This window comes from Tamandua tetradactyla, chromosome X (assembly GCF_023851605.1).
Source record: "Tamandua tetradactyla isolate mTamTet1 chromosome X, mTamTet1.pri, whole genome shotgun sequence".
NCBI classification, from domain to species: Eukaryota; Metazoa; Chordata; class Mammalia; order Pilosa; family Myrmecophagidae; genus Tamandua; species Tamandua tetradactyla.
In genome coordinates, this window is record NC_135353.1 from 1354834 (window position 1) to 1378925 (window position 24092).

Consider the following 24092-nt stretch of genomic DNA (forward strand, 5'->3'; position numbering starts at 1 on the left):
CGTTGCTGAACCTATGCAGAACCTCCATCCCTGCCACCATGCCCACTTTGTTCATGAGCCCACTGGGCAATGGCAGGAGTGGCTGGGGAAAGATGATGACTTTTGTCCACAGAACAGGTCATCTAATCCTTTTGACTAGTAAAATCTTCCTCTGCTGAAGTCACCCTTTGGTGTGCATTCACATAGGACACAAATATCTTCAGGTGTTTTTTTGCTCTCTCAAAAAGATCTATCCACATACCTCTTCCTGAGACCTCTTTGTCACTAGTTTTCCAATCATGCTCCTTCCAAGTCCCTGACCATCTAGCCAAATCATTAGCAACAGCCCATGAGTCATTATACAAACGCACCTTTGGCCAGTTCTCCTTCCAAGCAAAATGAACAACCAGTTTCACTACTCGAAGTTCTGCCCACTGGGAGGATTTCCCCTCACCTTTGTCCTTCAGGGACATTCCAGAAAGGGGTTGTAGTGCTGCAGCTGTCCACTTTTGGGTGGTACCTGCATATCATGCAGAACCATCTGTAAACCAGGCCCGAGTTTTCTCTTCCTCAGTCAATTCACTGTAAGGAACTCTGCAAGAGTTCCATAGCTCTGGTCTGAGAAAGAGAAGGTAATGTGGCAGGAGTGCAGACCATGGGCACTTCCTCATGTAACTTAGTTGTGCCTTCAGGACCTGCTCTGGCCCTATTTTTTCCATACCATTTCCATTTTATGATGGAGTGCTACTGCACACCCCAACTTTATGGCTTGGTGGGTCAGACAACACACAACTCATGATAGGCAACTCAGGTCTCATGGTAACTTGGTGGCCCATGGTTAAGCGTTCAGTCTCTACTAAGGCCCAGTAGCAGGCCAAAAGCTTTTTCTCAAAAGGAGAGTAGTTATCTGCAGCAGATGGTAAGGCTTTGCTCCAAAATCCTAAGGGTCTGCGTTGTGATTCTCCTATAGGGGCCTGCCAAAGGCTCCAGACAGCATCTCTATTTGCCACTGACACTTCCAGCACCATTGGATCTGCTGGATCATATGGCCCAAGTGGCAGAGCAGCTTGCACAGCAGCCTGGACCTGTGGCAGAGCCTCCTCTTGTTCAGGTCCCCACTCAAAATTAGTAGCTTTTCTGGTCACTTGATAAATGGGCCGGAGTAGCACACCCAAATGAGGAATATGTTGTCGCCAAAATCCAAAAAGACCAACTAGGCGTTGTGCCTCTTTTTTGGTTGTGGGAGGGGCCAGATGCAGCAACTTATCCTTTACCTTAGAAGGGATATCTCGACATGCCTCACACCACTGGACACCTAGAAATTTCACTGAGGTGGAAGGCCCCTGTAATTTTGTTGGATTTATCTCCCATACTCGGACACACAAATGCCTTACCAGTAAGTCTAGAGTAATTGCTACTTCTTGCTCTCGGTCCAATCAAAATGATATCATCAATATAATGGAACAATGTGATGTCTTTGGGAGGGAGAAAAAATCTAGGTCTCTGCAGACCAGATTATGACATATGCTGGAGAGTTGATATACCCCTGAGGTAGGACAGTGAAAGTATATTGCTGGTCTTGCCAGTTGAAAGCAAACTGTTTCTGGTGTTCCTTACTAACAACTATTGAGAAAAAAGCATTTTCTAGATCAATAGTTGCATACCAGGCACCAGGGGACATATTGATTTGCTCAAGCAATGATTCCACATCTGGAACAGCAGCTGCAATTGGTGTCACAACCTGGTTGAGTTTATGAAAATCCAATGTCATCCTCCAAGATCCATCTGTTTTCTGCATAGGCCAAATCCAGAGTTGAATGGAAATGTGGTGGGAATCACACCCCTGCATCCTTCAAGCCATTAAGAGTGTCCCTAATTTCTGCAATCCCTCCAGTAATCTGGTGTTGCTTCTGATTTATTATTTTGCTAGATAGAGGCAATTCTAGTGGTTTCCACATGGTGTTTCCTACCATAATAGTCCTTACTCCATGAGTGAGAGAGCCAATGTGGGGATTCTGCCAGTTGCAGAGTATGTTGATTCCCATAACATTTCAGAACTGGGGAAATAACTGCAGAGTGGGTCTGGGGACCCGCCGGACCACTGTGAGATGGACCTGAGCTCAAACTCCATTGATCACCTGGCCTCCATAGCTCCTACTCTGACTGATGGACCAGAGTGACATTTTGGGTCCCCTGGAATTAATGTTACTTCTGAACCAGGTCTCATAATCCCTGAAATACCTGATCATTTCCTTTTCCTCAATGCACAGCCACCCTGGTAAAGGCCATAGGTCTCCTTGGGGAAGCCTGGGAGGAAGGTTAACAGTGTAAACTTTGGGCAATGCAAAAGGGTCCTTCCACAAGGGTACCCAGCCCTCCCCTCATTCAGTGGGCTCTGTGTCTGTAAACTGTCTCAAGTCTGGGAATTGATTAAGAGGCCATGACTCTCTTTTTCTAATTCAAGTTAGACTTCTGTTCACTTGACCTAGAACTCTTCTTCTTATACAGCTCAAACAAGAATTTAGTAGACTGTCCATCTATTTTACTTCTAAGTACCCCATGTACTACTAGGCAATGTCATAGATCTCTGTGGATCAGAGTATTTTGACTGTTGCTTTGAGTCTGCTGTCTGTTATGGTGGCCACACCTACCTTGTCTATGGTGATTAACTGTCACTATATGACTTCTGCCAACTCAGGATCCAATCATCCCCATTGTATTTAAGGATCCCAGTTCTGTAACAGCAGTTCCTACAGTAATATCTGACCTACAGAGAAGGGTGACTACAGAGCTCTTCAGGGATGATGGAGCTAGTTTCATGAATTTATTTCTCAAGGTTCTGGTGAAAGATGTATCCTCTGAACATTCTTGGGGTGTGTGAGCCGGTCTCCCATGATAAATCACTGTATTATTCCAATCTCTCTAAGTTGCTGGATCCCCTCACCCACATTATATCAGAGCAGCTCTGGCATTTCAATCTCAGGTAATGTCAGCCAACTTTAGATCCATGTGTCAGCCAACCATACAAACAAACTGTTAATGCCCTTTCTAACCCCTCAAGTTATAACATTGAATGCAGAGTCTGTGCTTAGTGGGCTCATATGAATAAATTCAGCCTGATCCAGCTTTATATTCTCCACCATTATCCCACACCCTTAATAACCATTCCCACACATACTCCCCTGATTTCTGTCAATATGGATTGGAAAACTCATGCAGTTCTTTGGGAATATAGCATACCTCCTCATGGATCACACTTTGTACCTCACCTTTTGGGGCCTATTGGGACTTTAGTCTAGTTACAGGAGGACTGGAGGTTGGGAAGCCATTTCCTCAAGGCAGGCTGGACCTCATATAGCTCTGGAGATCCAGAAGCTCTTTCCTCAGGGCCGCGATGTCCTCAGGGCAGACCATTACAGGTTTTCTAGAAAGACTCAGCAGAATCTAGGGTTTTCAATGTCTCCAAAGTCATTATCAATCCATATGTTTCCATCCCGATTTTGAGGATCCCATTTCTTTCCAATCAATACCCTCACTTTAACAGCAGACACCCTGCAAGTTTGAGATTTCAGTTTACATTGTAAATGAGGCTCTGGGTCTGACTTTCTGAGATATTAAGTCTACAGCTACAGGAAATAAGATTTTCCTTCAGGGCACTCACAGAAACTTTTACATCTTTCATACAGCACCTAAGCTGCAAATTTGAAGTCTTCAGCTCATGCCTTTCCCTCATCACTGTATCAAGCATATTGAACAACAACCAGCCAACATTAATTTACCTCTTAATTCCACAAAACTCCATAAAGGTGTAAAAGACATTCTCACTGAGACCCCTGCCTCATAGAAGTGTACAATTAGCAGAATCAAATGGTGATACTTTGCGTATCGCTCCTGACAACTCACACCATGGACTGTCAGTGGATTACTGGAAACAGGGTCATTCATGCCTTTGAGTCTAATCAGAATAGAAAACCAATTGTAAAGTCCCTTCTTTTTACTTTTTAAAAATTTTTATTGATATATGTTATATATTCACATATCATATAATTGTCCAAATATACAAACAATGGTTCACAATATCATCATATGGCTGTGCATTTATCATCACAGTTGACTTTTTTTTCCTTTTTTGTGAAAAGTAACATATATACAAAAATCAATAACTTTCAAACAATTAGTTGTAGAACAGGTTTCAGAGTTTGGTATGGGTTAGAATTCCACAATTTTAGGTTAAGACCCCATTTTTAAGATTCTGTTTCTCAGAAACCACTCCTGTATTAGTCAGGGTTCTCTAGAGAAACAGATCCAACAGGAGATATCCGTACATATGAGATTTATATAAGTGTCTCATGCATCTGTGGGGATATAAGAATCCAAACTGTAAGGCAGGCTGCCCCACTGAAGGTCCTCAAGGAACTCCTCAGGAGAGGTTGGATGGCTGAAGCAGAAAGAGAGATCCTCTCTTCTGAATTCTCCTTAAAAGCCTGTGGGTGATTAGATTAAGTCTCACTCATTGCAGAAGTCACTCCCCTTAGCTGTGATGTAATCAGCCATGGATGCAACCAATGTGCTCATGATTTAAGTCCATGAAGTGTCCTCACAGCCACAGATAGGCCAGTGCTTGCTTGACCAGACAACTGGGCACCATCATCTGGACAATATTTCAATGAGTGAATTTTATTGTATTTACATTATATCTCAATATATGTGTTTTAAAAGCAGACAATCAGAGAGATAAAACAGGTTACATTAAAGGAATGATGATTAAACTGCTCCAGTTACTATTACCTTGCACCTAACAACCTCAATACTTAGTGGTTAAAATAATAGTTATTTTAACTATGCTCAGAGATTATATACCTCAGGAATTCAGGCAGGGCTCAGTTGAGCATTTTTTTTTATCTCTTTGGTATTGACTGAGGTCAATCAGTGGTAATCAACTGGTACAAGGCTGATCTGGAGGGAACAAGAAAGTTTCAGTCATATGTCTGCTACCTGAGTGGCGAAGACTAAAAGACTAAAACTGCCAAGTAAAGCACCCACACTTAGCTTGTCTATGTGGCCTGGCTTTCTCACAGCATAGTGGCCTCATGATGGTCAGGGCTCCAACTGTTTGTGTTCCAGTGAGCAAAATGGATGGTGCATCACCTTTTATGACCTGGTATCAGAAGTCACAGAGCATTTTATGCCATTCTTTGTTAGTAAAAGCAGCCAAAAGCCCACATGGAATCAAGGAAAGGTAAAATACAGCTCACTTCTTGATAGAGGACTGTAAAAGAACTGAGGGATGGGTCATGCTTTAACACTGCCACATAGACTGACAGCTTATTTCTCTAGGGCAACAAAGGGATCCAGAGGACAATAAAATCGTATCTATAGTGTGTTAAAAGAAAATCACTATCAATCTAACAAGAATTGCCATTTTATTGGCAATTTCTACCAATATTCAAGGAATAAATCATTTTTTAAGAAAAAAGGAAAGACCCATCAATTCTTTTTACTAAGCTAGTATAACCTTGGTTAACCTTACCAGGACAGACTGAGAAGGAAAATTAAAATTATAGACCAATTTATTATAAACACGAGTTCAAAAAATCCTAAACAAAATTTTATGAATCAAACATAGCAATATAAGAAAAGATAATGTTATGACCAATTTGGATTATCACAGGAGTACCACGTTAGTTTAACATTAGAAAATCAAATATGTTAATCCACTGTGTTTACCCATAAAAGGGAAAATATTATTTGATCATTTCAATAGCTTCAAAAAAGCATTTATCAAAATTCAATACCTTTCATTGATAAAAGTTCAAAGGAAGTTGGGATTAGAAAGAATTACCTTATCCTGATAAAGATCTGGAAAAAATATGTAGGTGGTGAAACTCAAATCATTTCATTTAAAATTAGGATGAGACACAGTTAAGGGGGTTAGTCATCTTTATTTAATAGAAATCCTAGCCAGTGTTCTTAGGTTAAAAAGAAAGAAAGAAAATTTATAAGATTGAAAAGAAATAAACAAAACTGTTATTATTTGAAGATTATATAATTGTAGAAAATCATCAGATATATTATTAGAATTAACAAAGAAAGTGTAGCAAGTGCATGAATACAAAGCCAATATGTGGAAATAATGTATTTCTAGTCATCAGAAATAAACATTTAACTGTTTTACATTTGAAGTCTAACTTGTTGGATATTAGTATAGCCACTCCTGCTCTTTTCTGGTTGTTATTTGCATGAAATATCTTTTCCCAACCTTTCACTTTCAACCTATGTTTATCTTTGGGTCTAAGATGTATTTCCTGTAGACAGCATATAGAAGGATCCTGTTTTTTAATCCATTCTGCCAATCTATGTCTTTTGATTGGGGAATTCAGTCCATTAACATTTAGTGTTATTACTGTTTGGATAATATTTTCCTCTGCCATTTTGCCTTTTGTATTATATATATCATATCTGACTTTCCTTCTTTCTACACTCTTCTCCATACCTCTCTCTTCTGTCTTTTCGGTTCTGACTCCAGTGCTCCCTTTAGTATTTCTTGCAGAGCTGGTCTCTTGGTCACAAATTCTCTCAGTGACTTTTTGTCTGAGAATGTTTTAATTTCTCCCTCATTTTTGAAGGACAATTTTGCTGGATATAGGAGTCTTGGTTGGCAGTTTTTCTCTTTTAGTAATTTAAATATATCATCCCACTGTCTTCTAGCCTCCATGGTTTCTGCTGAGAAATCTACACATAGTCTTATTGGGTTTCCCTTGTATGTGATGGATTGTTTTTCTCTTGCTGCTTTCAAGATCCTCTCTTTCTCTTTGACCTCTGACATTCTAACTAGTAAGTGTCTTGGAGAACGCCTATTTGGGTCTAATCTCTTTGGGGTGCGCTGCACTTCTTGGATCTGTAATTTTAGGTCTTTCCTAAGAGTTGGGAAATTTTCAGTGAAAATTTCTTCCATTAGTTTTTCTCCTCCTTTTCCCTTCTCTTCTCCTTCTGGGACACCCACAACACGTATATTTGTGCAGTTCATATTGTCCTTGAGTTCCCTGATACCCTGTTCAAATTTTTCCATTCTTTTCCTGATAGTTTCTGTTTGTTTTTGGAATTCAGATGTTCCATCCTCCAAATCACTAATTCTATCTTCTGTCTCTTTGAATCTATCATTGTAGGTATCCATTGTTTTTTCTATCTTTTCTACTTTGTCCTTCACTTCCATAAGTTCTGTGATTTGTTTTTTCAGTTTTTCTATTTCTTCTTTATGTTCAGCCCATGTCTTCTTCATGTCCTCCCTCAATTTATCGATTTCGTTTTTGAAGAGGTTTTCCATTTCTGTTCGTATATTCAGCATTAGTTGTCTCAGCTCCTGTATCTCATTTGAACTATTGGTTTGTTCCTTTGACTGGGCCATATTTTCAGTTATTTGAGCGTGATCCGTTATCTTCTGTTGGCGTCTGCGCATTTAGACAGATTTCCCTGGGTATTGGATCCAAAAGTTTGGAAGATTTTTCTGTGAAATCTCTGGGTTCTGTTTTTCTTATCCTGCCCAGTAGGTGGCGCTCGTGGCACACGTTTGTCTGCGGGTCCCACCAGTAAAAGGTGCTGTGGGACCTTAAACTTTCAAAAACTCTCGCCGTCCGGGGGTTCGCTAGCCAAAGCGGCTTGAGCCGGCCCGGGGTCCGAACGCAGGGAGGGTTGCTGGTCGCAGCAGCCTGGGAAAGAGCCCGTCCGAATTTCCTAGTCGGCCCTGGGCGACAAGCGTGGCGGGAGGGCGCCAGCGGCAGCGGCCCGCCCGAGAGAGTGCACATTCCCCGGGAGTCACGGGTTTGGAAGGGGCCTCCCCCACCCGTCACCGTTCTCCACGGCCTGGGGATTTCCGATCCAATTCTCTCAGTTGGTCCGGGGGGCTGCGCGTGGTGTGGGTGCCAGCCGCCTTGGTTTCAGGGGACCGCCTCTCCAATTCTCCCAGCTGGCCCGGGAAGGGGGAAGGGAGTAACTCCGGCCGCTTCCCGCCCCGCCCGGTGGGGCCCGCGCGCCTCGGCGATCTCACCCGAGCTGCTTCTCTCAGCCAGCCAGCCGTTCCAGGATGGGGTACGCTGTCTTTTTTATCTCTGTTGTGGCTTTGGGCGCTTTCTGTATCGTTTCTACTCCCCTAGTAGGTGTCCTGGAGAAGAAACTAAGATCCGCGCGTCTTACTAAGCCGCCATCTTCCAGGAAGTCCCCAGAAATAAACATTTAGAAAAGATAATTTTATAAAGATTTTACTTATAATAGCACCAGATACTATAAAATATATAGGAACTGCAAATGTATCACATAAACTCACTGAAGGGGAGTGGTGCGGGAAGAACACGTGCTTAGTAATTCTGGAAATGAATGGGGACTGTAACAGAAAGATGAAACTGTACATGAGTACTGTATTCTAGTTGATAAAATTGTTTCTCATGGGGGTGTGGATTAACAATTATGACAGCAGTATACAGGTTTACTGGAATTGAACAACTATATAAATGGATGACAGATAAACAAAGGGAGAAGGCTAGAATGAATCATGTGGTCCTGGATTAGAGTTACAGACATCACTATGAACTAGTGTTTAGCTCAATATAGATACAGAAACAACTATACATATATGTGTTTACATGGTGTTGGCCAGGTGAAGGCACCTAGTTCTGTTGCTGTGGGCATGAGCCAATGGTACGTGAACCTCATCTGTTGCTGATTACATCTACAGTCGGCTAGGAGGCATGCCTGCTGCAATGAATGACGTTTGACTTAATTGGCTGGTGCTTAAATGAGAGAACTCAACGTAGCACAGCCCAAGCAGCTCAGCATACCTCATCTCAGCACTCGCAGCTCAGCCCAGGCCTTTGGAGATGCAGAAAGGAATCACCCCGGGGAAAGTTGTTGGAAACCAGAGGCCTGGAGAGAAGGCCAGCAGAGACCACTCTGTGCCTTCCCACGTAATAAAGAACCTCAGTTGAAAGTTAGCTGCCTTTTCTCTGAAGTACTAACAAAATAAATCCCCTTTTATTAAATGCTAATCCATCTCTGGTGCATTGCATTCCAGCAGCTAGCAAACTACAGCACATGGGTTAGTGTATTTCCTAACTTTATCCTGAGAGGGCCTAGTAGCAATGAGCACACCCAGAGCCCAGATCTTGTTTTCTAATGACTTTGTCCATAAAAGAAACCAAGGCTCCTTGGAGCAATGGCCAATTCTCAGGCTGGGTCAGGGAAAAATACAAAATAAGACTGGAGCATCTTGTAGTACTAGAAAGTAAGTAAATTTTCAAAAAAAAAAGGAGGGGAAATGTCAAAGGTACACAGGAGCTGACTTAAAGAGCTCTCACTAGCCAAAGCTATAACAATTTGAGCAATGAAATAAGGTACCATTGAGTTATAACCCAAAGTAGAAAATGAATATCCATTAGTCTATACTTATATAAATAATGATTGAATAAATAAATAAATGGAGTAGAGGCAAATCTCCTATACAAAAATTCTAAGACCTTTATCTACATACTCGATCCTCAAATAGTGGCTTTTTTCTAAAGAGGACAGAATGCAGATGAGAGGGGGGAGAGTAACTTTATTGTGGAGAAACCTGATAAGAACTACCTAAATCAGATAATCAAGGTCAACATCAGTAGTGGTAAGTCATCGCATCTACTCTTTTTTCCTTTTATAAGGGGGATTTATTAAGTTACAAGTTTATAGTTCCAAGGTCTTAAATATATCCAAGCTAAGGCATCCAGAGAAAGACACCTTGACTCTGAAGAAAGGCTGAATAGCATCCGGGATTTCTCTGTAAGGTAGGAAGGCACATGGCTGTTGTCTGAGGTCCTTGTTCCTGGTTTGTTGCGTTGCTTTGTTTCTGATTCCAGTGGCTTCCTTTCTAAGCATCTACGCCCCCCCACTTAGCTTCTCCAGGGAAAATCCCTGGGTTGTAGCTTGCTTAACATTTCATGGGAAGGCACATGGCAACATATGCTGGGCTCCTCTCCCAGCTTCTGGTTTCAAAATGTTCTCACAGATCTGTGGCTACTTCTGACATTTTCCTATGCATCTCCAAACGTCTACATCTATGCTTTCTCCTAAATGTTTCTTTGTGTCAGCTCTTTTATGGACTCCAGTAAAGTAATCAAGACCCACCTGAAAGGGTGGAGACACATCTCCATCTAATCAAAAGGTCACACCCACAATTGAATATGTTACATCTTTATGGAAACAATCTAATCAAAAGCCACATCCACAATTGTGCATCACATCTCCATGGAAATAACCTAAACAAGAGATCCCACCCTACAATATTGAATCAGGATTAAAGAACATGGCTTTTCTGGGGTACATAACAGTTTTGAGCCAGCATAGGTACATAGCTAGCTGTACTCTCGGAGACAGGAAGTTCTACCATATTCTGTGCTGGAAAAATGTGAATGATAAGTGCAAAAATAATCACTGATGGAAATATGTACAGTAAAAAAGCAAGGCTAAATGCTTGAGCTGTCCAACACAAAATGAAATGGCATTACTATAGTTCAGCTAATAAATAGCAACTGATTAGGGAAATTTTCTATTCTGCATTTAAACTAATTTCACTATTCAGCATTTAAGCTAATTTCAGAGTCTGGCAGGAAAACCTTAGAATGACCCACTTTCAAAAGCAACGTTTTTTAAAATTTTAATGTCGCTGTATCAGATATTTAAAAATTTTAAGGTCATTGTATTAGATACAATAAAATTTAGGTACCATTTCTAAAGACTCAAGATATATGTCACCCATCCAGAAAATATTTACTAAGTGGAGATTTGCATTCCAAGCATTATGTTGAATCTTACAGATCTGGTAGCAAGAAATTAACACAGTTTCCATCTTAGAATCTCTCTTTTCTCTGAAGGGGCCAGTTAAATTTTCTGCTGAGAGTGAATGCAGGATTGAAGTTATCAGAGAAGGGAAAAGTCTGAGTTACTTAGTTCTGGTCCCCATCTGGCTCTGCAAAATCACTGACATAGGAAAATATGAAGAAGTATTTGTTCCTTCTGTTAATACTGATATTCTAATGGGAGACTTTGAAGACACGTATGCTCTTTCAGTTGAGGCTGGCATGCCAGTGATGATCTCATTTGAATCCACAATGGTGATATTGGCAGAGGCACTGTCATTTCCTAATTTGCAGATCACTTTGCACATATATTCTGCAGAATCAGCCAGTGATGCTTTGTTAATGTTTAGTTGTTACTTCCCTGGCTTTTTTTGTGTGTGTCTTGATGTTTTGTGGTTTGTTCCTTCGGTTTAATTCATTCCCATTCTTGAACCATTTGAATCTGAGAGAGGAGTACTCGGAACTGGTTTCACACCGCGGTACTAGTTTGGAGCCAGCAGCTGACTCCTGGCTTTTCATCTCTTTCAACCAGGGAGGTAAAGCGCGCACTGGAAGCGGGCGCCCAGCTGGGCTCGATGCTCAGGTGAGCGGCAGCCCGTACCGAGCGGAAGCGCCGGTCGGGCTTCTACGAGAGTAGGTAGCATCTACTCTTGATATGATGTGATGACAAGGGCACTTCACCTTTTTTGGTCATCTTCCCCCAAACTTATAACTTTAGTCTATCCATGAGAAAAGATCAGACACATCCAGTTGAGTGACATTTATTAATTTTATTTTTAAACACTCAGTTTCCACCAAATATACAGTTCCCATTACCCCCCTTCCCCTATTCCCTGGTAACTTCTAATCTACTTTCTGTCTGCAGATTTTCTATTTCTAGACATCTCTTATGAGTGACATTATGCAATATTTGTCCTTATGCTTTGCTTATTTCACTGTGCATATTGTTGCCAAGGTTCTTTCATGTTGCAGCATATCTTGTAATTTCATCCCTTTGTATGGCTGAATAGTATTCCATTGATTGTATACACCACATTTTGTTTATCCATTCATTTGTTGATAGACTTTGGTTGTTTCCACCTTTGTGCTATTCTGAATAGTACTCCTATAAACATTAGAATAAAAATATGTTTTGAGACCCTGTTTTCACATTCTTTGGGTATTATTTTGATTTGCTAAAGCTGCCACAATACAATATACCAGAAATGGATTGACTTTTACAAAAGGGATTTATTTATGAATTTATAGTTCTAAAGCCATGAATCTGTCCATGCTAAGGCATCCAGAGAAATATCATGCCTCTGAAGAAAGGCTGCTGGCATTTTGGACACCTCTGTCAGCTAGGAAGGCACATGACCAGTGTCTGAACCCACAAATTTGGATTTAAAAAGCATGGGTTTTCTGGGGTACATAACAGTTTCAAACCAGCACAGGTATATACCTAGATGTGAAATTGCTGGGTTCCATGGTAAGTCAATATTGAGCTCTTTGAGTAACAACTATATTGCTTTCTGTGGTGGCCGTACCATTTTACATTCCCACCAACAATGCTGTAGATTTCCAGTATCTCCTCATCCTTTCCAACACTTATTTTTTAAAAAATAGTTATCCTTGTGGTTATGAAGTGGTATTTCGAGACTTGGATTCACATTTCCCGTTGTCTAATGATGTTGAGCATCTTTTCACATGCTTATTGGCCGTTTGTATATATTCTTTGGAAAAATGTCTGTTCAAGTACCTGACCCATTTTTTATTGGGTTGTTGCTCTTTTTGTTGTGCTGTAAAACTTCTTTATTTATTCTGCATATTAGCCCTTATCTGACATATGGTTCACAACTATTTTCTTCCATTTTGTAAGATTTTTTTTACTTTCTTGTTAATGTCCTCTGATACACAAAAGTTTTACATTTTAATGAAGTAAAATTTATCTATTGTTTTTTTTTGGGGGGGGTTGTCTTGTGCTTTTGGTGTTATATCTAAGAATTCACTGAATCCCATGTCACAAAGATTTGCCCCTATGTTATCTTCTAAGATTTTTATAGTGTATCTCCTATATGTAGGACCTTGATCAATTTTTGAGTTGATTTTTGTACATGGTATGAGGTAGGGATCTAATTTCATTCTTCTGCATGTGGACATCCAGTTTTCCCAACATCATCTGTTTAATAGATTATTCTTTCCCCATTGCATACACTTATCACTGTTGTTAAAAATCAATTGGCCGTACATGTGAGGCTCTATTTCTGAACTTTCAATTCTATCCCATTAGTCTAATATGTCTGTCGTTGTGTCAGTACCACATTGTTTTGATTATTCTAGCTTTGTAGTACCATTTGAAATCAGAAGTTGGTGTTTTTTACCCTCATGTCATACATGAAGCAGGGTTGGTGTCTTCAGAGTTCCTAACTGCTAGCTCCGTGTTATTGCCCTTCTGTCCTCTTTGTTTTCTTAAAGATCATGCTGTCAGACGATGCTACCTGCCAGCCTGGTCTAATGCTATAATAAGTTGTCTTCCTGGTCATGCTTGTTCATTTGGTGAATGTTTTATCACCTGAATTGCTGTCTCCCTTTCCACTATTCAAATTTCAATTAGTGTGAGAAGGGATAATTCCTGAAGCAATTAAAATAATTTTAAATACTTGAAATGGGCCTTTAGCAAGAAACCCAATAACCATCTGAACAATTAAGTGAAAGGAACAAATGTTTTGAGCTTTATGTAGGCTCAATCCCCTATAATGTGAATACAGGGAGCTTTTATTTTCTAGATATAGGCCTCTCTTGTTGATTCTAGTTGTCTTAGGATTTGATCTCTACAATTGCAGATTATATTTAAGAATCAAGCAAGCCGACCTTATAACATCTACCCTCATGGAATCACTAATGTCAGTCCTTTGCACTCTGGAAGATTGCCAAAAGGTAAGTATACTTCAATTTTCATATTTCTTACTTACTGGTAGATAAATATGATTTCATAGCATCAGTAGTAACCAAAATTTTACTGGTTCTTGCCCATAGCTATTGACATGGGACCTTAAGCCCTACTCTAAAGTCATACCAACTGAGTTCTAAGAATCCTCAGGTGATGTTTCACATCAGTTAGTGAAGAGTCCCCTGATGTGCTTTTGCTATTAAATATTGCACAGCCAGTTGGCTCTATCACCTGTTAAGTGAATAATGTTTAACTGCAGACTTGTCTTTTCATTATCCCTAACATTATCTTTCAAAAATAAAAATTTCTAATTTTGGTTAAGTCCAGTTTATCAATTTCTTCAAGTTTCATGCTTTTTATGTCTTATATAAAGAAATCTTTACTGTCTCCAAATTTATAAATATTTTCTCCTATGTTTTATTCCAGAAATTTTATAGTTCTAACTTTTAATGTTTTTGGTTTATAGTTCATTTTGAGTTAATATTTCCATGGTGTAAGTAGTTAATGTTCATTGCGTATTTACATGCAGATATCCAGTTTGTTCCAGCACCATTTGTTGAAAAGACAAAATTTTCCCAATGAAGTTTCTTGGCATCTTTGTTAGAAATCAATTGACTAGACACATACACATGTGTATGTTCCTGTACCCTATTTTCCTGTACTCTACGTTCTGTCCCATTTATCTACATGTCTATACAATACCACTCTGTTTTCATTATTTAGTGTTATAGTAACCTTGAATTCAAGTCATGTAAATCTTCAAACTGTTCTTTTTGGAAATTGGTTTGGTGCTCTAGATCCTTTCATTTCCACAAAAAGTTTAGACTGATCTTTTCAATTTTTAAAGGAAAAGCTATTGGAAGTTTAATTAGTATTTCATGAATCTATTTATCAAGTTGTGGAGAGTTGATACCTTATTTATATTTTGTCTCCTAGTATACGAACATAGTATATTTCCCCATTAATTAAGGTCAGCTTTCCTTTCTTTCAGCAATCTATTTTGTGATTTTAAGGGTAGAGGATGTGTATGTTTTGCTAAATTTATGTCTAAGTATTTCATGTTTTTATATGCTATTTTAAATGGACTATTTTTGTTTACTTTTTACTAAAGAAATTGTAGGTTTACAGAAAAATTACGGAGAAAGTACAGAGTTCTCATAAACACCCCTCACACACAGTTTTCTCTGTTATTAAGAATGTATTAGTATGGCACCTTTGTTACAATTGATGAAACATTGTTATTATAATTGTACTATTAACTACAATCCATAGTTTACATTAGGGTTCACTGTTATTTAGTGAAAATAAAAATTTTTTTAAAACTTTATTCTAGTAATATATATACAATCTACAATTTCCCCTTTTAGCTATATTTAAATATATAATTCAGTGGTGTTAATTATATTCAAAATATTTCCTACTGTCACCACCATCCATTAGCCAAAAGTGTTCCATCACCACAAACAGAAACTCTGCATGAATTAAGCATTAAGTCCCCATTCCCTACCACCACTTGAGCCCCTGGTAACCTGCATTCTACTTTCTGATTCTATGAATTTGTGTATTCAAATTATTTCATATCAGTGAGATCATACAATATATGTCCTTTTGTGCCTGGCTTATTTCACCCAACATGATGGTAATGAGGTTCATTCATGTTGTAGCATGCCTCAGAACTTTGTTCCTTTGTAGGCTGATAATATTCCATTGTATGTACACACCACATTTTTTATTTTAATATTTTTATTGTAAAAACATATACAACCACACAAACATTCTTGACATACAAACATTCCATACATGGTGTACAATCAGTGGCTCACAATATCATATATACCACATTTTGTTCATCCATTCATCTGTGGAAGACATTTGGGTTGCTACTTTTTTTTTTATTTGTTTGTTTGTTTAGCAACTGTGAATAAAGCTCCTATGAACATTGCTGTGCAGATCACTCTTTGAGTCCCTGCTTTCGATTCTTTTAGGTATATACCTAGAAATGTGACTGCCAGGTCATAAGGTTACTTTAAGCTTAACTTTCTGAGAAACTGCAAAATTGTTTTCCATAGTGGCTGCACCATTTTACATTCCCATCAACATGTATGAGGGTTCCTATTTTTCCACATCCTCTCTAAAACATTTTCTATTTTTAAAATAATTGCCATTATAGTAGGTATGAAATGGTATCTCATTGTGATTTTTTAATACTTTTTTTTGTTTATTAGAGAAGTTTTGGCTTACAGAATAATCATCATAAAGTACAGGATTCCCATATACCACCCCACCACCAATACCTTGTGTTGTTGCAGAGCATTTGTTAAAATTGATGGCAATTAATAATTGCACCATTAATTGAAGTCCATGGTTTAACTTAGGGTTCACTGTTTGTAGTTCCATGATTTTGAAAACATTTTTATTTCATTACCATATATACAATCTAACATTTCCCCTTTTAATCATATTCAGTTATATATTTCAGTGCTATTAATTTCACTCACAATGATGTGTTACCATCACCATCATCCATTACCAAAACATTTCCCTCATTCCAAATAGGAACTCTCTACATTTTAAATCTTAACTTCCCATTCCCTATCCCCATCCTGTCCACTGGTAACTTATATTTTAGATTCTGACTCTGTGAGTTTGCTTATTCTAATGTTTAATATTAATGAGATCATACAATATTTGCCCTTTTGTGTCTGGCTTATTACACTGGACATGATGTTTTCAAATTTAATCCATGTTGTTGTGTGTGTCAGAATTTCATTCTCTTTTAATGGCTAATGTTCCCTTGTATGTATGTACCACATTTTATTAATCTATCCATCAGTTGATGGGCACTTGGGTTGCTTCCCTCTTTAGGCAATTGCGAATAATGCCTCTCTGAACATTGATGTGCAAATACATGTTTGAATCCCTGCTTTCAATACTTTTGAGTATATGCTGAGTAGCAGGATTGCCAGGTAATATGGTAGTTCTATATTTAGTTTTCTGAGGAACTGCCAAACAGTTTTACACAGAAGCTGCACCGTTTTACATTCACATCAGCAGTGAATGAGTGTTCCTATTTTTCCACATCCTCTCCAACACTTGTTATTTTCCATTTCTTTAAATAGCAGCCATTATTTTTTAAAAACTTTTTTATTGAGATATCTTCACACACATACAGTCCATCCAAAGTAGACAATCAATGGCTCACAATAGCATCACATGGTTGTGTATTCATCACCAAGATCATTTTTAGAACATTTGCATCACTAAAGAAAAAGAAATGAAAAGAAAAAAGAAAAACCTCATACATGCATACCCCTTAGTCCTCCCTCATGTTGACCACTAGTATTTCAATCTACCCAATTTGTTTTTACCCCTTATCCCCTCATTATTTATTTATTTTATCCTTATTTTGTTACTCATCTGTCCATTTCCTGGATAAAAGGAGCATAAGACACAGGTTTTCACAATCACACAGTTCCATTGTAAAATCTGTATAGTTATACAATCATTTTCAAGAAATAAGGCTACTGGACTACAGTTCAAGTTTCAGGTACTTCCCTCTAGCCACTCCAATACACTATAAACCGAAAAGGGATATCTATATAATGCATAAGAATAACCTCCAGGATAATCTCTTGACTCTGTTTCAAGTCTCACAGACATGGAGACTTTATTTTGTCTTGTTTCTCTCTTCCCTTTTTTGTTCAAGAAGGCTTTCTTAATCCCATGAAGCTGGGTCCTGGCTCATCCTGGGAGTTCTGTCCCATGTTACCAGGAAGATTTGTACCCCTGGGAGTCATGTCCCACATTGGAGGGAAGGAAGTGAGTTTACCTGCTGAGTTGGCTTAGAGAGAGAGAGACCACATCTGAGCAACAAAAGAGGGTCTCTCAAGGTGACTCTAAGGCGTAATTGTAAGTAGGCTTAGCCTTTCCCTTGCAAGAATAAGTTTCACAGGGGCAAACCCCAAGATCAAAGGATCAGCCTATTGAATTGGTTGTCCCACTGTTGCAAGAATATCAGGAATTCCCCAAATGGGCAAGTTTTAGTATTTCCTCCTGTTTCCCCAGTCCCCCAAGGGGACTTTGCAAATATTCTGAGATGCATCAGAGCATCACACTAACCTGGTCATTCCCTGAAACTTTGGGAAATCAGATCTCACACCCTATTCAAGATTTCATGTAATTATGGTGATCAAATAAACAGACCATACAAATTAAATTAGATAATGAACAACCCCAAATATAAATTTTCCACCAAATAAGCATCTCCTCCTTTGGTCTCACACAGAAGTTGGTTTTAAAATATGGACCATATCCTCCTTTACCCTGTATTCTGATTTACCTTAGTCCTATCCAGATCAGTTTCATTCATTTCTTTAGTCAAACTCTGATCACAGTTGCTGTATGGGGTAATGCTGACTTTCATACCTTCAGGGCTTTAACTCTGAGTCTCATGTGTCACCTAAACACTCAAAGTTTCAGGGAATGACCAGGTTATACACAAATAGCTCATTATCTCAGAATTTAGAAATAACAGTTACAACTCCTGAATAGATGTGACTGCTGTAAGAGGTTAGTCTAGGACCTTTTACAAAAGGCCCCAACCTGAAAATCCATGCTCTCACCTTCGATTTTCTGAGTTTGTATATTATAGTTAGTCAATATAAGTGATATATGATAACATTTGTCTTTTTATTTCTGACTTATTTCACTCAACATATTGTCCTCAAGTTTCATTCACCCAGTTGCATACCTCACAACTTCATTCATTCTTGTGGCTACTCAGTCGTCTGTTTTATGTATACACCACAGTTCCACCTTTCATTCCTCAGTTGATGTACCCTTAGGTCACCTCCATCCATTGTGTATTGGGAACACTGCTGCCAGAAACACCAGTGTGCAAATGTCCATTCCTGTCCCCACTCTCAATTCTTCCAGGTACATACTGAGCAATGGGGTTTCAGGATCCTATGGTAACCCCTAGCCTCCTGTAGAGCCACCACACTGCCCTCCAAGGGGCTACACCTTTCCGTTTCCTACCAACAGTGAATAGGTACATCTCTGTCTTCACATTTTCTCTAGCACTTCTTTCTCTCTGTTCATTTTTAAACAGTTTTATTCACACATCATAAATCCAACCTAAGTAGATAGCCATGCCTTCAGCACCATAATTTATATGAAAAAATTCCTTTTTTAGTTAGTCCTTTTTAGTGAGACCATACAGTATTTATCTTTTTGTTTCTAGCTATTTTCACTCAGCATAATGTCCTCAAGTTTCACCAACATTGTTTCATGCTCCATGACTATTCTGTCTTACAGCTATGTAATATTCCTTCATATGTATATACCACAGCTTGTTTAGCTATTCTTCTGTTGATGGACATTTGGGCTGTTTCCATCTTTTGGCAATTGTTAATAATGCTGCTATAAACATTGGTATACAAATGTCCATTTGTGATCCTTGCCTTCAGTTCCTCTGAATATATACCTAGGAATGGGATTGCTGAATCTTATGGCAATTCTATACTTAGCTTCCTGAGGCACTGCCAAACTGTCTTCCAGTGTAGTTGTACCATTTTACATTCCCACCAACAGTGGACAAGTGTTCCTCTTTCTGCACATCCTCTCCAGCACTTATCATTTTCTGTTTTTTTCATAATGGTCATTCTCGTGGGTGTGAGATAATATCTCATTGTGGGTTTGATTTGCATTTCCCTAATACCCAGTGAAATTGAGCATCTTTTCATGTGCCTTTTAACCATTTGTATTTCCTCTTCTGAAAAGTGTCTTTTCATGTCTTTTGCCCATTGAACCATTTTGAGTTTATTCTTTTATAGTATGTGAGATATGGATCCTCTTTAATTCATTTCCATATGGATATCCAGTTCTCCAAACACCATTTATTGAAGAGGCTTCTTTGTCCCAGTTGGATTGGTTGAACCCCTTATCAACGATCAATTGACCATAGATGAGAGGGTCTATTTCTGAATACTCAATTTGATTCCAATGGTCAGTATATTAATATTTACGCCAGTACCATGCTGTTTTGACCACAGCAGGTTGTCAGACATTCCTGTGAAGCCTCTAGACTCTGTGTTTTTCCTATCCTGCCCAGCATGTAGCACTTGTCTGCCCATGAGTCCCACCAGCATAAAGTGGTATGATTCACTTAATTTCAATAGACTGCTAGGGTGTTGTTGAAACAGAAGCTGAGATAGTAGGCAGGCTTTGGTTATTTCTGTTTTCAAGCCCCTGGGATATGAATTCCCTCAAGGAAGGTTTCCACCTGAGCTGGGTCCCACCCCCCTTTTCTTACGGAATATACACCCTTTAGGGAATTGGCCACATCCACCTAACTATTTACTTTTTCTCTTGGACATTCTTTAATTTCGCCCTTGCCTGGGGCGGTGCTGGAGCCTCAAAGTGTTTGCACTCCTATCTAATGAGCTGTTAAGAAGTTAAAAAAAAAAAAGCCTCTCAGAGCAGGACCTCTGTTCCTCGGGTTTGTCATTCAAAGCTTGAGTTGGTATGTGGCTCTATGTATCCCTAGGCTCTATGTGCCCCCTTTCCTTGGGGTCAAGCCCTTTTCCAGTATTTTGTGCTCCAACTCAAAAAGCCTCAGGTATTTTTTTCTATCAGCCCTGCCCCTCTCTGATGGTGCCAAAACTTCTGGTTCCTCTGATGCTTACTCCAGGTTATCTGTGCTTGAGGCCAGATTTCAGTAGTCAAAATTTGTTAATTATTTCCAAAATTGATGCTTGGTTTAGGTAAGTCCTTGCTGCTAGTAAAGTCTGTTTCCTTTCCCCTCAGGTAACCAGCCTGCCATGCCCATAGGGGATGGGTGCCAGCCTCCACAGTTGGGTGATTTACAGTTCTCTGTGGGATCTCAACTGTTTCACCATTCCAGACTGGTGTACGCTATGTGTCCTGTCACTGATGTTCCCCCCAGCAGTTGTTCCATACAATTCCTGGCTAATTACTGGCTGCTTTGGAGGATGAACTCAATTCCACACCTCAGCATGTCACCATCTTGCCTCACCTCCTTGTTTGTTTTTCTCAAATAATAGCCATTCTAATGAGTGTGAAAGGGTATCTCATTGTGGTTCTGTTTTGCATTTCCTTGATGGCTAATGATGTTGAGCATCTTTCATATGCTTTCTAGCCATTTGTATATCTTCTTTGGAAAGATGTCTATTTAAGTATTTTAATGGTTTTTAAAGGATTGATGGTCGTTTTGTTGTTAAGTTGTAGAATTTCTTTATAAATCCTGGATAATAAGACTTTATTAGATATGTGGTTTCCTGTTTTCTCCCATTGTTTGCATTGTTATTTTACTTTCATGATAAAGCCCTCAGATGAGCAAAAGTTTTAGATTTTGATGAGATCCCATTTCTCTATTTTCTGTTTGGTTGTTTGTGCTTTCAGTGTAAAGTGTAAGACGCCATTGCTAAGCACAAGGTCATGAAGATGCTACCCTATGTTTTCTTCTAAGAGTTTGATAGTTTTACCTGTTTTATTTAGGCCTTTGATCTATTCTGAGTTGATTTTTATATAAGGTGTGTGCTAGGGGTCTGCCTTTTTCTTTATTTTCTTTTTTTGCAAATGGAGATCCAGTTTTCCAAGCAGCAATTGTTGAAGAAACTATCCTTTCCCAACTGACTGGTCAAAAATCAGTTGGCCATAAATGTGAGGGTTGAATTCTGAGCACTCACTTCTATTTCATTTGTCTATATGTCTGTCCTTGGGGCAGAACCATGCTGTTTTGATTACTGTGGCTTTATAATAAGTTTAAGGCAGGGAAGCATAAGTCCTGCAACTTCATTCTTCCTTTTCAAGATGGCTTTAGTTACCCTTCTATATAAATTTGATGATGGTTTTCCATTTCTGCAAATACAGTTGTTCGAATTTTGATTGGAATTTCACTGAATCTATAAATTGCTTTGGGTAGTATTGACATCTTAACAATATGTAGTCTTCCAGTCCATGAACATGAAATGGCCTTCTAGTAATTTAGGTCTTCTTTAATTTCTTTAGCAATGTTTTGTAGTTTTCTGTGTATAAGTCCTTTACATTCTTGGTTAGGTTTATTCCTAGATATTTGATTCTTTTAGATACTATTAAGAATGGATTTTTTTCTTGATTTCTTCTTTTAATTGTTCATTGCTTATACATATAAACACTACTGATTGTTGGGTGTGCATCTTGTATCCCACCACTTTGCTGAATTAATCTATTGGCTCTAGGAGTTTGTTGTGGAATTTTCAGGATTTTTTGTATATAGGATGGTATCATCTGAAAATAGGGAAAGTTTTCCTTCTTCCTTTCCAATTTGGATGCCTTTTATTTCTGTTTCTTGCCTAACTGTTCTGGCAAGAACTTCAGTGCAATGTTGAATAACAGTGGTACAGTGGGAATCCTTGTCATGTTCCTGATCATAGAGGGAAATCTTTCAGTCTTTCACCAGTAAGTAGGATATTAGTTGTAGGCTTTTCATATATGCCCTTTATCATGTTGAGGAAGTTTGCTTACATTCCTAGTGTTCTGAGTATGTTTATCATGGAGTTGGTACTGGATTTTGTCAAATGCCATTTCTGCATCAATTAAGATGATAATGTGATTTTTTTCCTTCATACTGTTAATATGAAATATTACATTCATTGATATCGTTATGTTGAACGAAACATGCATACCAAGGATATGTCCCACTTGATCATAGTGTATAATTCTTTAATATGCTGTTGGAGTTGCTTTGCTTATTTTTTTTTAATTCGTACATACCATACCCCTTACCCCTCCCCTTCACCAATCACCAGCATTTCAATCTATTAAATTTATTTTAACATTTGTTCCCCTTATTATTTATTTATTTTTAATCCATCGATAAGGTAGACAAAAGGAGCATCAGACACAAGGCTCTCACAATCACACAGTCACACTGAGACAGCCATATCATTATACAATTATCTTTAAGAAACATGGCCACCAGAGCACAGCTCCACATTTTCAGGCATTTCCCTCCAGCTTCTCCATTACACCTTAACTAAACAGGTGATATCTATTTAATGCATAAGCATAACCTCCAGGATAACCTCTCAACTCTGTTTGGAATCTCTCAGCCATTGACACTTTATTTTGTCTCATTTTGCTCTTACCCCTTTTGGTCGAGACTGATTTTCTCAATCCCTTGATGCTGAGTTCCAGCTCATTCTAGGATTTCTGTCCCATGTTGCCAGGAAGGTCCCCACCCCTGGGAGTCATGTCCTATGTAGAGAGGGGGAGGGCAGTGAGATTTCTTGCTGTGTCGGCCGAGAGTGAGAGAGGCCACATCTGAGCAACAGAGGAGGTTCCCTTGGGGGTGACACTTAGGCCTAATTTTAAGTAGGCTTAGCCTATCCTTGGCGAGATTAAGTTTCATATAAACAAACCCCAAGATTGGAGGCTCGGCCTGTTGCTTTGGCTGTCCCCACTGCTTGTGAGAATATCAAGAATTCTCCACTTGGGGAAGTTGAATTTCCCCCCTTTCTCACCATTCCCCCTAGGAGACTCTGCAAATACTTCCCTATTCACTGTTCAAATTGCTCTGGGATTTATCGGGGCATCACTCTGGACAAACCTGCAAAATCTCATGCCCTATGCAAGGTTCCAAATACTATGGTGTTCAGTTAAGCTGTCCACATAAGTTATATTAGGAAATGCACTAGTCAAAATATAAATTTTGTACCAAATAAACATTTTTTGCTTGTGTCACACATATGTTAAAGTTTTAAAATATTAATTACCATCTATTTTCAGCACACTGCATTATTGACATTTCTTTGTTCTTCCTCATGCGGAAACATGTTTAAATTTTGCTTTGCTTATATTTTGTTGAAGATTTTTGTATTTAGGTTAATAAAAGGTATTGGTCTGTAATTTTCTTTTCTTGTATCTTTATCCAGCTTTGGCATGAGGGTGATATTGGCCTTGTAGAATGATTTCGGGAGTGTTCCCACCTCCTCAACTTTTCAAAAACGTTTGAGCAGAACTGGAATTAAGTTTTTGGGAATGTTTGGTAAAATTACCCTGTGAAGCCATCTGTTCTTGGGCTTTTCTTTATGGGAGGTGTTCGATTACTGACTCAGTCTCTTTTTAATAAAGATTGGTTTGCTGAGATCTTGCCCATTTCATCTAAGTTATCTAATTTATTGGCATACGGTTGTTCATATTTTCCTCTTATAGTCCTTTTTATGCCAGTGAGGTTGGTAATAATGTCCCCCACTTTTCATTCCTGATTTTCGTTATTGGTGTCCTCTCTCTTTTTTTCTTTG

At 38.8% G+C, this 24092-nt stretch overlaps 1 protein-coding gene across 4 annotated transcripts in view; it reads left to right on the top strand.

The window, feature by feature from the left end:
• F8 (coagulation factor VIII) overlaps positions 1-24092 on the top strand; it is a 298778-nt gene that overhangs the window by 112788 nt on the left and 161898 nt on the right. For all 4 annotated transcript variants that reach the window (XM_077144781.1, XM_077144780.1, XM_077144778.1 and 1 more), the window contains one exon: positions 13682-13775. In XM_077144781.1, the coding sequence (XP_077000896.1) occupies positions 13682-13775 (94 nt within the window). The remainder of the gene's footprint in view (positions 1-13681; positions 13776-24092) is intronic.